The 19093-nt window shown below is 38.4% G+C and overlaps 1 protein-coding gene across 5 annotated transcripts in view; it reads right to left on the reverse strand.

Annotated features, from left to right (window-relative positions):
* Positions 1 to 19093, reverse strand: part of LOC136861679 (solute carrier organic anion transporter family member 74D) — a 287694-nt gene that overhangs the window by 33668 nt on the left and 234933 nt on the right. For all 5 annotated transcript variants that reach the window (XR_011019109.1, XM_068230942.1, XM_068230951.1 and 2 more), the window contains 2 exons: positions 5688 to 5835; positions 5120 to 5277 (listed from right to left, as the gene is read on the reverse strand). Coding sequence is in view for 4 of the 5 variants with exons in the window: in XM_068230942.1 (XP_068087043.1) it covers positions 5120 to 5277; positions 5688 to 5835 (306 nt within the window). In the remaining variant the exon portion in view is untranslated. The remainder of the gene's footprint in view (positions 1 to 5119; positions 5278 to 5687; positions 5836 to 19093) is intronic.

Here is a 19093-nt window from a genome sequence, read left to right on the forward strand (position 1 = left end):
TGCATTTAGTTGTATTCTATTGATGGATTCTGACTTTCCTTAATATTGCTCATGAGTTTCAATATGACCTTTACTTACTCATGAGAAATGTGATTATATGAGATCAACATTTGCAGTTCTCAGCTTCTGTCCATGTAACAAGTTCACTGTCATTGCAAAGTAGGCAGTGACTGGAAAATGTAGGTGATTGAACTCAAGCAGGTAGCTTATCAGCAGGGCCCGGATTTCAGTGACATGTCATCTTTTAATTGGTGCATCATAGAAGTTGCTAAGTTATATACAAATCCTGTTCATGGCCCCCAGATTACAGAAATGTGTATTTATTAAGTCATTTTTTGTCATTTTTTGAAGTATTTGATTTTTAGGTCATTTTTTAACTTTTTGTGTCATTATTTGTCATTTTTAATTATTTTATTTTTCTTATTGGTTATTTTAAAATAAGAATCCACATTTTACGTCATCAACCAACCAGTTCCTATATCTTAACGTACTTGAAGGTTTACGCGAAGGTTCATCTTCGAAAGTTTCTGCACTCAGTTGTGAGCTGAGTACGTAGCTTTGTACATCCCTCACCTTTGTGTCTTAACAGGAGGTGAGAGCTAAGCTATTCTCGGGTGACCTTCAGACGAGGGGTAAGCCTTTATCAGTTCACCAGGGAAGTGTGTTGACAGTGTGACATCAGCACTGAGGTATTTCTGCCAGTGTACTCTATTTCCTTGTTCCTTCAGGTCAGTTTTAGTTGTACAGTTTGTAGATGTCAGTTGTGTGTAACCATTTCGAGTGCATGTTAAAATGCCAAAGGTAAAACCATCCAAGGCAGGTCATTTGAGACAAATTGTCTCTGAATTCGGGGTAGATACCTTTCCTACAGATGGTGAAATGCTATTCTGTAAAGTGTGTGAGTGAAAGTGGCAGCAGCAAAAAGATTCACTGTTCAACAGCACATCAGTCATGATAAACATATGCGCGGTATTCAGAATATCAGCAGAAAGAAAAGTACTCAACAGTTACTCATGCAAAACGCATCATCAAGCAGAGGTACAACCTCAGCCTTTTTTAATAAACTGTATGAAGTTTTTGTTTCAGCAAATATTCCTCTTCATAAACTAACTATTTCTAAATTAAGGTAGTTCCTAGCACGGTACAGGTCATTCCATTCCGGGCGAATCTACGCTAAGGAAAAATTACATACCGCTCTGCTATGAAAAAACACTTCAAAGAATAGGGAAAGAACAAGCGGAAACAAGATTTTTGTCTCAGTAGACGAAACTACTGATGTTGAAGGTCGTTATGTAGCTAATGTAATTGTAGGAACCCTGGAAATAGATAATCCCAGAGAAATATTTTTGCTAACTTCTAAAGTCTTGGAATCTGTCAATCATTCTACAATATGTCGAATGTTTGACAGGGCTATGGTTCTGCTGTGGCCTGACGGTGTGAAGTATGATGACGTTTTACTTTTCGTGACTGATGCCGCACCTTACATAGTTAAAGCTGGTAAAGCTATCAAAGCTTTTTATTCAAGAATAGTGCATGTAACTTGTCTAGCTCATGCTTTCCACAGAGTGGCAGAAGACGTGAGGGAGAATTTTCCTGACACTGACAGACTTGTGTTGCAGGTAAAAAAGGTATTTATCAAGGCCCCATCGCGCAGGAAACTCTTTAAGTCACTAGCTCCTGATATCCCACTACCTCCGCAGCCTGTAGTCACACGTTGGGCTACGTGGATCAATGCGTGCGAGTACTACAGCAACAACTTTTTAGCAGTGAAGCGAGTGATAAAACTATCTAGAAGCCCAAGATGCTAGGGCTATCGAAATTGCCCAAGAGATGTTTTCAGCTGACGATGTGCAGGGTAAGTTGGCATACATTAAGGCAAATTTTAGCTCCCTGCCGTCAGCTATTACACGACTTCAGGAGAGAGGTGTGACAATCGAACAAGCAACAGCTTTGGTGAGAGCAATGTAGGAAACTTTGGAAAATGTGCATGGTGAAGTTGGCGAGTCGATATTTCGGAAACTAAAATCTGTTCTTGACAAAAATATAGGATACAAGGTTTTGTGCTCAGTCGTCCAGGTATTCACTGGGGAAGATTTCAGTGTAGTGGATATTGAAGAAGAGCTGTCACCAAGTGATTTAGTGCACTTCATGTAGGCACCCCTCGCATCTGTGGACGTCGAAAGGAGCTTTTCGATGTACAAGAACGTTTTGGGCGACAATCTACGTTCTTTTACCTTCGAGAATCTACGGATGGTCACAGTTATCTACTGCAACACGGTCTGAGGTAAATATTAAAACCTACATAATATGGCATTATATATAGCTTTACAGTTAAATCTGCAACCGACGGCGATTACGATTATCTTTATAGGAATGTTGTTTTCCTTTTCAGATCAGTTTTCTTTATGGAGTACCTGGTCTCAGAAGATCTTCGTTCCGGTATATTTTGTTTCTAAGGAACACCGAGATTCCAAAACAAAGAACTGACATATTGCTATGTAAAAATTAGAGAAAATATCAGTTATCAATATTGGTCATATCTAGAAACGTATATAATTTAGTTTCAAACAATAAATACTTGGGATTTTTAGGTCATTTTTTGTTCGTTTTTAGGACGTTATTTGATAATTTTAAGGTCATTTTAAAGGTCATTTTTTAGCATTTTTAGGTCAACAAAATCCGGCCCCTGCTTATCAGAAACTAATAATTTTGATGTTTTTCTCTTAAATCAACCACCACCACCAGATTGTTCAACAGTACAGATCCATAGAAGCCAACACATGAACATAAACATGAACCAGAAAAATACCTAAGGTTTAAAATATATCACAGTGCTGACAGTGCTCCACAAGTGTGGTTACGAGTTTAACTAAATTCATAACCTTTCTTCAGTGGAACAAGAGGGGAAGAAAATGCCAGATGGGCAAGCAAAATACACATCCACACTTGCAAATTACCTTTGAATGTAGCAGCCATGAGCGGCTAAAAAAGAAAGTTTAATTAGGGCGCTGAACCCGGTACTTAAGAGGAATATAAGATTTCTATTAGGCAGGGGCTAGTCCCATACTAAGAGGGCAAGTAATAAAAGATGGACGACAAATCTTTAAGGTTACAAGGTTAAAATAATAAGAAAATAAAATTATCGAAGTATTATTGCAGGTCACACTCTTTCTAAAACAAATGTTAGTAGAAGCCTTTTATTTTGGAGTTGTGGGTTAATAAACATTATTTTATGGTCATAGTCTTAGACAATGAATTGGAAGTTACACTCGACCATGTGTGACTGGAATGAATGACTTTGGCCACCATTTTGAATAAACTTCGATCGACTTGAGTGATAGAGTCAAAACTCGAAGGTGCGAGTTCAACATTCACGACCTCTGCGTGCTTTACAATGCAGATGCTAGAACACTTTCTGACTGATTTTAATTTGGTCTTCATTAGTAAGGAATTTTACAACTTTTCCATAGCCATAACTAGGCAATCACAAAAGAAATATGCACCACGCTTGTCAGTTTTACACGATTATGTTCCTAATGCAGATATAGACTACCGTAACATGTGACAAATATTCGCTACATTTCACTATACCACTCAGCACAAAATAAATTTCTAACTTCTGAATGGAGCGCGAAATACAAGCACAAATAGGCTCATTGTGTTATTCAGCAATCTCGCTGCTAACCAGCAAGCAAAACTGAACATTCCTGAGGTGCAACTCATCCTGTGAAGTTCAGGAATTCAATGCAACTGTGGCAATGGCTCTTATGTTTCTTTCACAAGGGATGACAAATAACAGTTTCAGGGCTAGGAAAAATGAGATTGTACCCATACTAAGAGGTAATAGCGAAAATTTTTGATGTGATAAGTATGTTTATATGTTCCTAATCCAGATATAGGCTAATGTATCATGTGACAAATATTTGCTACACTCCACTGTACCACGCAACACAAAATACATTTCTAACTTCTGAATGGAATGCAAAATACAAGCACAAATAGGCTCACTGTGTTATTCAGCAATTGCGCTGATAATCAGCAAGCAAAATTGAACATTCCTGAGGGTAACGGCTTGCTCCCTGAAAGTAAAACTTATCCTGTGAAGTTCAGGAATTTAAGACCTTTTTCTGTAATCATGCAACTGTGGTGACAGCTCTTACCCGAGTTAAAAAAACATTTGTTTCACAAGGGGTGACAAATAACACTTTCAGGACTAGGAAAAATGTGATCATACTAAGCGGTAATAGCGAAAATGATGACGCGATAAGCGAGGTATTTGTTTATATAGATTTAATACAATGAGAATCAGGACTTTGAATTTATGACTTGCTAAGCGGGAAAACATGTTAATGAGGAATGCATTAACGATGTTTCACTGTATTTATTTATATATTTATTTTTACTGATGGTTTAACGTCGTACTAACACATCGAAGGTTTTCAGCGATGGTAGAATGGGAAAGGGCTAGGATTGGGAAAGTAGCAGCCATGGCCTTAACCAGGGCACAGGCCCAGCATGCCATGCAGCAATTATTATTATTATTATTATTATTATTATTATTATTATTATTTAAACAAATTGAAAATCAGGAACCAAAGTAAGACTTGGAAGGAATCATACTTTCCATAAAATCTGGATCTCACTCTATTTAATTCACGACTTGTTCCGAATATCAGCACATTAATTTTTTGTGATCGAAGTAGGGAAGCTATCTGGTGAAATTAATGTAGGAAACCCTAGCACCAGTTTAACTGCTAATTCTGGTGATGGATATGTCTCAACTGATTGATTCATGTTAAACTTTGTGAAGATTAACTTCCAGGCTTGAATAAGAAGGAACAAGTTCTGTCTACTTCAAGAATGTCAGGTTAGAAAAACAGATGTCCATCTAGAGTGAAAACTGAAATTCATCCCCTCTAACCAAACTGACTCAGAATTAGAAAAGAAAAGGTTTTTGACTAAGAAATATCAAGACGGAAAAAAAAAAAAAAAAAAGAAAAAAGAAAGAAACAGAGGAATCCAGTAATTGTGAGCAATGAGCTCAGAGCACTATGTTTGTCATCTACTATACTGTATTTCATCAGCATGGGAAAGAGATTGTCTATAGCAGTCTTCTCACCTGAAGTGGATGAGTGTATTCCCTGACTTTCCAGATGCCTCTAAAAAGCTCATGATACACTGAGAGACAAGGAAGATAGTGAAACTATATCCACAGTCCACTGAACAAACTCCATCTATGGCCTGGCCTCCGGGAATGCAGCTGCAATTGCTGTAAGCCTGTGAACAATAAAAATACTTTATCAACAGTTTTCCAGCCAGATTTCAATCACTGGGGACAATTTCAAGAGGTGATTTCTCTCAGAACAGGAAACAAAATGGGACTTAAAGCAAAATGCACAGTGAACCCACGTGTGTCGGCATTTCTGAAAAACCATAAAAGTAGTTAGTGGGACGTAAAGCAAATAACATTATTATTATCATCGTGATTATAACCATGGCACCTCTAGTTTTACACGGAATTTGAACTTGGTGATGTGACTTTTCATTTTAAAAATCTCACATGCATTGGCCGCGATGACAGCTGCAGCCACCTTGGTAAGAAGCCAGTAACTATGCAAATTGGCTATCTTGCTTCCTGATGATAATGGCTAAAGGGAAATATTCTAAGATGCCTAATTAGTACTTACCTTAGATGTATTGATGAAATCATATGCTGTACATCCTGCGTAACAAGGCGAGAAGAAGTTGGTGGAGCCATCTGCAGAACAGATTGGAGAGTATTTCACTTCTTGTCCACAAAGGCACTCAGAATTGCAAGCGGTTGTCATATTCCAACTGAAAGTAAGAACAGTCAATTTACCAGTGATAGTAGGCCACATTAATGTTTCAACTACTTTGCAGTAGCCCTTGTCAAGGTGAAAATTTTAAAACTCTATATCAACACTGTTTTTATAGCCACTAAAAAACCTTCAGTTAACACTTGGCATGAAAACCTCGAGTATGTCCCTCCAGGCCAAGTGTATGCTGTACTCCCTATTTGTGCAGACAAATTTTACATAGGGACTACCAAGGGCAGTATTAAAACCAAGTTGAAGGAATCTAAGTGTCATTATAACCTAGCCTTAAAAAAAAAAAATGTCAGCTGCCAAGCATGCTATCTCTTTCCTCCTACACGAAATAAAATTTGAGGGAACCATGCTTCTGGCTGCACCCTACATAATCATGCTTGTCTCTATCGAGAAGTAATTGAAATAATGAAACATGAGGACTATTTCAAAAGTGAAATAGAGATGCTACAGATCAGTCGAGTTTGGAGACCTTTGCTCACTGCAAAATCAGACGTAATCGCGTAGTTGCTCTAGGGAGCAGGCGCTACTTGCTCCGCTTGGGATGGCTGGCTGCTGTGTGAGAAGAGAGCAGTGGACAGGTGGGTTGCGTACCGTGTCGTTACTTGCAGTAACTGCACGGAGATGTTACCATATGAATAATAATAATAATAATAATAATAATTTAGTCGTTTAAGTGCACCCGGTATTCGGGAGATAGTGGGTTTGAACCCTACTGTTGGCAGCCCTGAAGATGGTTTTCTGTTGTTTCCCATTTTCACACCAGGCAACTGCTGGGACTGTACCTTAATTGAGATCTTCCCACTCCTAGCCCATACCTGTCCCATCAATACCATAAGACCTGTCTGTGTCGGTGTGACGTACACAAATTGTTTAAAAAAAAATTGGAGCAAAGATCATGCGGAATGAACAGGCAACAGATTATAGAATATAACAGGACAAGAAAATTATTTATCGACAAAAGAAAAAACAATGTGCATTATAGTTTGAATAACTAAATTTTTTTATGATTACGTAACTACAGTTTTGAGACATGTGCATTTATTGAGAGAAAATACAATTTATAAGATTTGTACACATTCTTAGTGCTCACTTTAAACAACGTTTCAATATATGTATGACATTATGACTATGACAACAAATTACATGCAGACTGAAACATATCACTGGTGTGGGTGTACCGAGTGAGTTGGCCATGCAGTTAGGGATCGTGCAACTGTGAACTTGCATTCGGGAGAAAATGGGTTCAAACCCTACTGTTGGCAGACCTGAAAGTGATTTTCTGTGGTTTCCCATTTTCACACCAGGCATATGCTGGGGCTGTACCTTAATTAAGGCCACAGACACTTCCTTCTCACTTCTAGCCCTTTTCTATTCCATTGTCGCCATAAGACCTATCTGTGTTGAGGCGATGTAAGGCAATTAAAACAATATACCACTGATGTACTGCTCCTCCACGGGATCTTTGGGCTCGTTGAGATATATTGTGTCAATGTTTGGTACCATCATTTGCGTACTGGCAAAGCAAAGCACACTTCTGTGTCTAGATTAACAGTAATAATAATAATAATCATATGGCCTCAGTACCATGTGCAGACATTTCGATTTGATGCCATCTGGGTGTCTGCTCATCAATTTTGACATTCCGTTTTACTCTAGGCCTACTAGATGGCAGCAGAGTAAACTGAAACTCTCCTGAGCGTCTGTGACTGAGATTTATTGAATTTTGTTGGGTAAACACCAAACAACAAGTGGATGAAATCATAAAACTTGTAAAACAGAGTATCAGTACTGATGAAATGAATGCTTTGGTATTTGCAGATGATGTGGTGATTTGGGGAAAGGGAGGAAAGGAAGTACAAAGGAGACTGGACATTTGGAATGAAAATGTGAAGGAGTTTGGAATGGTAATTAGTAAAAAGAAAACTGTAGTTGTGTGGAAAAGAGAAAAAGAGAAGCCAAGTGAACATAGATGGAGAACGGTTAGAGAATGTAGAACAGTTTACATATCTGGGTACATTATTAATAGAAATAATGAAATCAACCCTGAAATTAATAACAGACTAAGTAAAGGTACAACATTTTATCATCACGTCAGAGAGCTTTTATGGAATGACAAAGTACCCAAGAGAACAAAATTAACATTATATAAACAGTCTTTCATACCAATTGTAACATACCAACTAAAAATGCTGGTAATTAATAAGAGAGTAAGATCCAAGCAGTAGAAATGAAATTTTTAAGAACAATGGTTAAAAAGAAAAGAAGAGATATAATCCAAAATATTAAAATCAAAGAACAACTAAATATAGAACCGTTAGTACAGAACATACAGAAAGCAAGACTGAGATGGTTCGGACATATAAAAAGAAAGGGAAAGGAATGGGTAACAAGAAGGGAATTGGAAAGATGAGTTAAGGGAAAGAGCAGTTGGAAGACCGAGAAGAAGGTGGATAGATTAGATTTGGAAGGACATTAGAGAAGCTGGATTGGATGTGGCGGAAGTAATGGAGCAGGAAAAATGGAAGGACAGAAAGGAATGGAAGAGGCTTGCTAACCACACCCGGGCGACTGGAGTGGGACATTCATAATGATGATGATGATGATGATGAAATGCCAAATGTGTCACCAGAGATCTTTTACATGCCGACATCGTATGACATGGAGTGACGAATGGACTTTTTTTCCGCCCTTCAAAAATCTGACTACCTGTGCCAGGTTTGAACTCGCTATCTTGGAATTTGGAGGCCGACACTCTACCACTGATACACAGAGGCAGATTTACAAATCTTCATTAATGAAAACAGCTCTTCACAGAAATAAGTTGATCCAAATATACTTTAAATATGTGCATTACATTTGTGCAATCTAGGAAATCTCTCCTGTGGATAACAAACTGGCTCCAAAGTTGTTTTGCTCAGAGTTGACGCTAGCAGTGCAAGGTGACCCAAGAGTGGCTGCACTGGGACAAGTCTTGATAATATGGATCAGAGAGAGAGAAAATGATAGCAGCATCACCATTTAGCCTCTACAACGCTATAAAAGAAAGGGAGCCTGTTCTGTCCCTTCTGCCATTTTGTCCACGTTAAAAGAAAACACTGAAAATGTTTTTTTTCTTTCAAGTTGCTTTAGGTCACACCGACACAGATAGGTCTTATGGTGATGATGGGATAGGAAAGGGCTAGGAGTGGGAAGGAAGCAGCTGTGGCATTATGGAACAGTCCCAGCATTTTCCTGGTGTGAAAATTGGAAAACACGGAAAACCATCTTCAAGGCTGCCAACAGTGAGGTTTGAATCCACTATCTCCCGAATACTGGATACTGGCTGCGCTTAAGCGACTGCAGCTATCGAGCTCGGTGAAAATGGTTTGGAACACACCGTACAGTATTATGCCAACTAATGAAAACTAGAATTTTCTTTCTAATCGTCAATTTTTCAAGCAATTATTGGTTATATAATAGTCAAGATGTTTGAGAGAAGCTTGTATAATTTCATTTATCATTATTGTTCAAGTCTTACTCTTAGTGTACATGTATATTTTTGGAGTTTTTCTGAATTTCTGAAAAAATATACTGGATTATAGAAAGTGTTGTGTGCCAGCATGTGATGAATTTGCTGATGGGCTAGTAACTTTCAATTTTCCATGTGGCCTCTTAGGTAAGTGAATTGGTCCTTGTAAGCTGTATACAGTATATACCTCATACTATTATTTATTATACCACTGAAATTTTCTATTTATTGTACAACAACTTTGAAAAATGATTGCATACCATTACCAAGTTAAATTTTCTACTTAATATTCTCCATGAAATCACATGGCCACAAGGATTTAGAATACTATTTTTTTTAAACCCAGACAAGTGGCTCGGATGGTTGAGGTGTTGGCCTTCTGGCCCCAACTTGGCAGGTTCGATCCTGGCTGTCTGGTATTTGAAAGTGCTCAAATATGTCAGCCTCGTGTCAGTAGATTTACAGGTACGTAAAAAAAAAAAAAAATCCAGCTGGACTCAATTTCAGCACCTAAGCATCTCTGAAAACTGTAAAAGATGTTAGTGGTACGTAAAGCAAAATGTATGAATAACATCATTAATACTACCAAAAAGAAAAAGATAAAATAATAGTCTACAACAGTTATGAAAAAAGGGATGAAATATAAATTCCAAAGGAAAAAAAAAGAAATTAGTGACTTGCAGTGCACTCAGTAACTCTGTTAATATCACACTGAATGTAAATGATGTGTCGATATCCTGACGGATTTCTGGGAAGGTAACACCCAGGATTCTGAGCCTGTTATGGAAGTTGGCAAAGAAAGACATAATCCTGGCTCTGACTGTAAGTCCCATGACTTGAAGACTCTTGAGGTGATATTTATTAAGATGGTACGGGATATAGGGGTTGTATCATACCTTCTTCTCACTGTTGACTTCCCATTGGTCTCGGATCTGATAGTTGGATCAATTATGTACCAGCATTTTGTTCTATCATTGAAAGTGATGTCTCTTTAATAAGTGACACCAGTAGTGGAGATGCTGTGAAAATTGAAACACTTCCAATTCATATGAATGGTACTAACATAAGAGAAATGTGAGAGGACTTCCAAGTGAACTTCCAAGTTCTACTTGAAATTATAATATTGCCAAATACAGTATACATGTTCTGATGAGTGTTCCTTGTTTACCTGTGTGCATGCTAGCCTGCACCAAAATGCTTGATACGCTCTTTTTGTGTCCCAAGGAGAGGATTATGAGAATATACTAAATATCTATACCAAATGGTAATGGCAATTAGTATAAACAAATGAAAGGGTTGTAAATTCTTAAAATTGAAGAATGTATTGCTAATATCCTAGACAGTGAATGAGAACACATATAGCCTACACATGCTAGCCTTTACTTTGTACAGGCATTTTACACAGGACTAACAGCAAGAACACTACTCATAAATAGCTGCTGCAAAAGGAGGCATGCTTATAGGCTTCGCTGAAAGGCCAACTACCAACAGAACTCTCAACGCAGAGTGTAATGGCTACACCTGTGAAGTAGCTAGTGTTACATGAACACAAACTAGTGAGAATTCCAATGGGCTGGTCGGTAGTAGAGCATTGCCTTGCTAGAAAACGAAAATGATGTTGCTTCATAGTCCATGCACAGGTCTTCACACAAATTATTGTGTGCAGAAAGAGGACTTGATAAGCAGTTAAGGGGAAATACGGTAATAATTCATTCTCAATTCATAATATATCTCTACCTCAGGTATAATCCCCATGTGGGTGGGGGCAGTAGAATAACACCCACAGTATTAATTAAATTTGATTTAGGGCAGTGTTTAAATTTGTTAATTATGTGTTCTATAAAGATTTTGATGTAACCATTACGGTAAGCAATATCACATATGATATTTAACTCTTTATTGAGGTACAACTTTACCATAAGGACCTTAGACGCGCGGTTCACTAAGCTATTATAAGTGGTGCGTTTATGGTTGAAAGAGTGTATAGAGTCTTGTTTGATTGTTGTAACGGCGTGAGTGGGTTTGCTATAGATTTTATACATAAAAGAGGAGGAGAGCCTGGTGATAGTTAAATCTATGAAATTGATAAAACTGTTAACTCTGGATTCTAATGTAAATTTGATGTCCGGATGAATATTATTAAGATTTGTTAAAGTAGTAGTTGCATCAGATAATGAACGTATCATCTATGTATTGAGACCAAAAGCTTTTATTAAATTTTGCGTCTTTATCTATTTTCGTATGTTCTAAGAAGTCCAAGTATATTTCGGCTAATATGCTGGAAGCCGGTGACCCCATAGCTAGACCATCTTGTTTGTACACTGTATTATCGAAGATGAAATAGTTATTGTTAATTAAGATTGTTAATTAATCAAGATGGATATGAAATCGGTTATTTCTAATTTGCTTAGTTGACTACTGGTATTTAAATTCCTAGTAATAATATGTATGAGTTTTTCTGTTTTTATACTGGTATACATATTAGTGATACCGAAAGAATGTACGGAATGGTACGGTTGGAGTTTGAAGTTGTCTAGCTGTTTGATAAGTTCTAAAGTATTCTTAATAGATTTGTTTGAATGGAATGTATAGATTTTTTGATAAATTGTTGAATGAATTGTGTCTTATATAGGGGACTTGGTCTGAAGTTTACGATGGGGTATATGGGGACACCAGTTTGATGGATCTTAGGCTGTGCCTTAACAGTCAGTAGTCCTGGGTTCATATTGATGAGTTTGCGTTTTTCATTATCCGTTAGAAGAAAGGATGTATTTTTAAGCACCTGTTTAAGTTGGCATTGTATGGATTGGGTTGGGTCTTTGCTGGTTATTGAGAAGGTATTATCTATGAAAAAGTGTTTTGTTTTTGTAATGCAGTCGGGTTTTTTCATTACTACAGTAGTGTTACCTTTATCTGCCTTGGTAACAATAACAGTAAAATGAAAATGTTAAAGGTCCACCTTTTCAATACCATGAATGTTTATTGATGTGAATATATATCACATAACGTCTAGAGAAGGTTGGCACTAGTTTCGATGCTCACTGCGTGTCATCATCAGCCAACAAACAATTGAGCAAAATGCAACTTATCGAATAGCAACATATAACACATGATAGCACCTACAAGACAAATGTTGAACTATGACTAGTTGAAATATAAAACACATGACAGCAAATACAAGGATTAATGTTGAAAGCTAAATTGTCAAAAGTTAAAACAATGAAATCAAAACAGAGAAGGTAACAATAGTTAGGGTATGATACACGAGAAAGTAGTCCAGCTTGAGGTTTGTAGAACATAAGGCATATCTATATACAACATTTAAATGCACCAACTAAGGCAAATTTTAAATATAACATTAAAATGATGAGGGTATGGTGCGAATAACCATCAAACATATGACAGCACCTATAAAGTCACTGTTAATTATAACCAGTTGAAATGATGTGGTGTGTCTGACAGTAAAACATAACATTTTTGAGACGGTATCCCAATAGTTGAGTCTTGATAAACAAGAGAATAGTCCAGCTTGAAGTGCATAAATCATAAGGCCTCGTATGTTATCAGTGTTCTCTTAAGTTGCGGTAATTAACAGGCTTAATTCAGGTGGTTTTGAAGCCAACAATATGGTCTTGTGAAGACCATAATTTGAATTAATGTCACGATTCCCAGTTCAGTATGGAAACGTGGAGACCTGACGAAAAGATTGAAAGCCAAATTAGACATGATATAAATGTACATAACCAAAAGAAATATAAGGTAAAGGAGGCAAACTCACCTTGAGTAGTGTGATGGCATAGATGTTGAAAGGAGAGGAGCTGGGCTAATGAAGAGAGCAATAATGGAGGCTGAGTAGCGGAAGGGAAGGGAAAGTGAGGGGAGGGGAAGGAGGAAAAGGAGGAGCTAAAGCTGAGGAGTAGGGCTATGGTGGGGCAGAGGGATGAGGTAGCGGGGATAAGTGACGGGGATGTGGATTGCACATGGCTTGAAAGATAGCGCTAGTGTTTGGAAATTTGATATTTTTAAACAACTTAATTAAGAAATCGAAAAGGATATTACCACCACCACCACCACCACCACCACCACCACCACCAGTACTCATTTCCTTGAGTGTGGAATGCAAGTTAGTTCAGTGAATTTCTGGATTTACATAAAATTTGTTATTATTTCAGTCTTGAAATATTGGATCAGAGCAGAATTGGTCATTTATTTGAATTTAATTTAACGAGCGCAAGCACGTTTGGATATGACCGGACTTGTGAAGAGTATGGAAGAACAGGACAGCGTCCTCTATTTGTGATGTCAGAGATTTCATTTAAGTTGAAGTTAGGATTAAAGTATTGATCGAAATGGATGAAACAATTTTCGATTATGTTCATGAGAGGCCCTTTATTGGCCATTTGAAGGATCTCTAAATCGTGTTCAATGTCGGTAATTTTGTGGTTGGAGGCAGAGATGTGTTGACCTATTGCTGAAAACCTATTGTATCTTACAGTGTTGATGTGGCCTGAATATCTAGTGGTGAAACTGCGTCCTGTTTGTCCGACGTATGAGGAATTGCAGTCATTGTATTTGAATCTGTTGATTCTGGACTTTAAGAAAGTATTGGACATGTTAACTGAGGGGGAATTGTGCAGAATTTCAGAGTTCCTGTTGTTTGTTCTGAAAGAAATTTTTACGTTATGTTTACTGAAGAGATTGGTGATTTTGTAAACATCTTTGTTGAAAGTAAAGGTGGAAGAAGTGGCGTCTTTAGATTTTTCTTTAGTAAGAGTGGTCTTAGGTCGGTGTCTGAATTTGTTGATAATCTGTTCTATAAAGGGTTTATTGTAACTGTTAAATTTGGCGATTGCACGAATAGTATTGAGTTCATTGTTCAAGTCTTTCTTTGACATGGGTATTGTGAAGGCACGGTGGACTAAACTACTATAGGTAGCACGTTTGTGTGCTTGGGGATGTGTGGAGTCTTGACGAACGGTAGTTACAGTTTGTGTGGGTTTCCTGAAGATTTTGTAAGAAAAAGAGGAAGGGTGTCTATGAATGGTCAAATCTAGAAAATTGATTACCTGTTTGTTTCAGACTCAAGTGTAAATTTAATGTGGGGATCGATGCTGTTAAGATCGTGAAGGGTAGAGGCCGTGTCCTTAATTTCTTCGTTCATAATTACAAATGTGTCATCCACGTATCTCACCCATAGTAGAATGTTGGAAAAGTTGTTGTTGATTTTAGAGTGTTGTGTTCCAGATACCAGAGGCGGGTAATTTGTAAATATTGTAAAGAACATATTGACTAGTGTATGGAGTCACAGTTTGCCATTTATTTCATTTTTGTAGCTGAGTGGTTAGCATAAATTTTATAAAAAGTATTTCTTTCATTAGTGTTTCTTGCTTTTACATTTCTTTTGGTGTTGAGATGCAATGCTCATCTCAGGGTAAAGGTGTAACTTAAAACAGGAATAAGATTTGACTTGGTAAAAGGTTAGTTGATAACGGGATTTAAAGGGCATGAGAACATGCAGTCATGTTTTCCTAGTAATGTGCATGAGTGTGAGTGAGTCTGAATACTGTTGATTACTACAAATCAATCAATCAATACTGATCTGCATTTAGGGCAGTCACCCAGGTGGCAGATTCCTTATCTGTTGTTTTCCTAGGCTATGATCCACACACTTCTTAGTGTCATCTTGTGTTTTCTATGTGTGAATATGATAAATTTTGTTGCGTTAAGAGCACGCTGTCACGATTTAGTCAAATGAGTGAGAGGTTTGGTTATTGTTACGGAAATCTCATGTTTCAAATTCCGAGAGTGGGAGTTCAGATTTCTTTAAATTTCTATTATTACTACCACCACCACCACCACCAGTACTCATTTCCTTGAGTGTGGAGTGCAAGTTAGTTCAGTGAATTTCTGGATTTACATTAAATTTGTTATTATTTCAGTCTTGAAATATTGGATCAGAGCAGAATTGGTCATTTATTTGAATTTAATTTAACGAGCGCAAGCATGTTTTGATATGACCGGACTTGTGAAGAGTATGGAAGAACAGGACAGCGTCCTCTATTTGTGATGTCAGATTTTAGCACTCTTTTGAACAATGAACTATATTTTGTTGCATTTAAGGGGACACATTTCTCAGTTAAGGCCTGATTTACTGATGTTTATTGTGTAACTTGCCTTGGGTAGATTTACTTCAGCGATTAGCTAATGCTAGGATCCTGTGAGGATTTTGCTGTTTCTGAGAGTCTGAATCTCCATTGTTTTGTGTTATTCTGACGTGTGATATGTGAGGGTAATTTATATGCATTTAGCGAGGAGGGATTTGGAAGCGGCCAAATTTGTTTTGTGTTTTGTCCATGTCGTTCTGTATTGCTGCAGATGAGATGTTAAAATAGCACATTGTTTTCATTTCTAAGTCACCCTGATGTTATAATACCGGTGTTGATTTGAATTTGTGTCATGTACACTCATGTTCATAAAAACCAGAACACCTTGAAAGACTACAGATAGGAAGTTCATATTCACAGAACATGTGCATTAGTATGTTCTGAAGAAATGATTAGCATTTGAACCATGTCGGCCGTCAGCTTCAAGGTCCACATCGTTATTTCAGTGCACCTCCACCGACTGGTAAAAGGTGCCTGCGGCTCTCGTTGTTGCTATAAACCGAAGGCAATGGATCAGTGTAACTTGAGCAGACATACAGGATGCCTCACAGATACATGCGAGGACCGTACCGTCAAATGAGTGAGTTTGAAAGAGGGCACACTATTGGCATGAGAGAACGCAATTCATAAATCCGGGAAATTGCTGCTCATGTGGGACAAAGTGTGTCGGCAGTGCAACAGGTGTGTACAGAATGGTTCACAGAAGGCTGCAGAACATGACGAGATGGGTCTGGTTGCACCACCAAGACCCCCCTCCCCCCCCCCCCCCCCCCCGAGAATATCGACACCTCATCTGAATGGCATTACAGGGCAGATATGTGTCCTCCTCGGCTCTGGCGCAGGAGTGGAACAGTGTAACGCATCATACACTATCAGGAGTGACAGTCCGTCACCCTTTGGTACGGACTGGGTTACTGTCGTGTCGTCCACTTCTCCGCCTATGTTTGACAAATGTGCATAAACATGCTAGACTGCAATGGTGTATGGAATGACGTCACTGGGGACAGGAATAGCAGCAGATAATGTTATCAGACGAATCCAGATTCTGTTTGTTTGAAAATGATGGCCACATTTTGGTTTTCCGCAGACAGAGAGGGAGGCATCACATTGACTGCATTCGCACAAGACATACAGCGCCAACTCAAGGCCTTATGGTGTGGGGTGCTATTGGGTACAACCACAAATCACAGTTGGTGCGTGTCCAGGACACTGTGACCAGTCTGATCTATGTGAAAGACATCCTGCGACCCGTAGTCATACCCTTTCTGCATGACACCCCAGACGCCATATTTCAGAAGGACAATGCGTGATCACATGTTGCTGCATGAATACGTGCATTCCTGTTATCACAGGAATGTCAGACTGTTGCCCTGGTCTGCCCGATCACCAGACTTGTCGCAAATCGACAATGTGTGGGATGTGGTGAAATGATGGATGCGGCGCTGTGACCCAACGCCAACAACCAAAGATGAACTGTGGAACCAGGTGAATGCAGCATGGATGGTTATACCCCAGGATGCCATTTTCGCCTTATACGCGTCGATGCCATCACGCATGGAACAAGTTATCAGTGTCCATGGAGGACCCAGTGCCTACTAGGCAACAGGACACATGCTGAACCTAGGAGACTGAAATGCTAATCGTTTCTGCAGAACATACTAATGAACATGTCCTGTGAATATGAACTTCATAATCTCTAGTCTTTCAAGGTGTACTGTTTTTTATGAACATGAGTGTACCTTGTTTCCAGAGACCAATGTCGAATTAAGTGTTTGAAGTTAAGGTCCATTCTGTTTATTTGAATCTGTGTCATATACTCTTTTCCAGAGACCAATGTTGAATTAAATGTATGAAATTAATGTCCACTCTCTTTATTTGAATTTGTGTCATGTACTTTTTTCCAGGAACCAACGTTGATTAGGGAGTGAATAGTGTAAATTATTTGTTCACTGTGATACCTCTTCCATCAAAACTGTGTGTGTGGAATTAGCCTGAATGTGGCATGCTTATTGTATAGGAATAGAAAATATGACGTGTTATGTTTTTTGATTTGTGTAAAGTTTGTTTCTTATCATGTGATTTATTTTGTGTAGTTCCAATCCACTGTTTGATTTTTTTTGTGTTGTGAGTTATATATAGTAGGGTGTGCTTTACTACTCAGATATTTTATGTCTACAGTTAGATTAGATATTTTCCCCCAAAGCGCATTAGATGACATCTAAGGTTAGGGATGCTGCTGCAATGTCAAGTGTGCAGGCAAGGGAAGTACTCATCCACAGTCGAATAAATGAACAAAACAAGCCAGGTGCGTGGTGCGAGCATGCAGGCCCAAGTCCATTAAAGTATTAAAATATTCAATTGCTCAGTGTAAATGTTATAATAATAATAATAATAATAATCGTATGGCCTCAGCTACCGTTTGCAGACATTTCGATTTGACGCCATCTGGCTGTCTGCTCGTCAATTTCGACGTTCCGGTTTTCTCTGTCTGCCATCTAGCGGACCTAGAGTAAACCGGATCTCTCTTGGGCGTCTATGGCTGAGATTTAATTAATTTTGTCGGGTAAATACCAAATGTATCACCAGAGATCTTTTACATGCCGACATCGTACGACATGGAGTGTCGAATGGACTTTTTTCCGCCCTTCAAAAATCCGACTACCTCTGCCGGGTTTGAACCCGCTATCTTGGGATCCGGAGGCCGACACTCTACCACAAGTGTGTGCATCAGCGCAAGGTTGCCATGTTTCTTTGTAAAGATTATCTCTAAATACTGCCTGCTGTCATTTCTTGATGGATACAGTACTTTTTCATCCATCTCTTGGCACAGGCCAGAGCAAAGTGTAGCTTCCACTGAAGTCCCAGTCTCATCCATGGCTGTGACAATATGGAAGCTGCTGGGGTATTGGTGGTGCTGATTAATGACATTCAGAGCACAACCAGTGTGTCTGAGTGTCATGAAAGGTATTTCTGATAGGGTTAGTTGTGCTACAATAGCATTGTCTCGCCCAGTGAGGAAAGCAATGGCAAACTACCTCACTTATCATCTTGTCTAGTACGCCTCATTTTGGTACTGCCATTGGTTTTTGTGGTTTCCCTGTAACTGCATAGCCTTTGGTGATGCTATTTGAGGATCCAACCAGCCTCTGGGCTGATGACCTAACAGACAGACAGTGTATAAAATCAAGACCACTTTTAAATTCGTATCTTTGTCACAGGTTTTTAATTGAGGGTCAATTTCATTTCTTTGTTTTATGAATAAATATTTTCCTCAAATCTGGCGTCATGCTTCTGACAACATCATTCACAGCTATACATACATTACTTTGTCTTCTCCATAATAGAAATAAATGTTTCCCTATCCAGAGTAAATTTTATGATAAATATATTTTAGTGGAGTTTGAACCAAGCACAACTGGGATCTGCTGACTAGTTTTGGGCACATTACTATGATGGTAGAATAAGAGGACATGCTTTTTTTGCTAGTGGTTTTACATCGCACTGACACACTGACACATATAGGTATTATGGTGATGATGGGATAGGAAAGGCCTAGGAGTTGGAAGGAAGTG

Source organism: Anabrus simplex, chromosome 1, assembly GCF_040414725.1.
Source record: "Anabrus simplex isolate iqAnaSimp1 chromosome 1, ASM4041472v1, whole genome shotgun sequence".
Classification (NCBI taxonomy): Eukaryota; Metazoa; Arthropoda; class Insecta; order Orthoptera; family Tettigoniidae; genus Anabrus; species Anabrus simplex.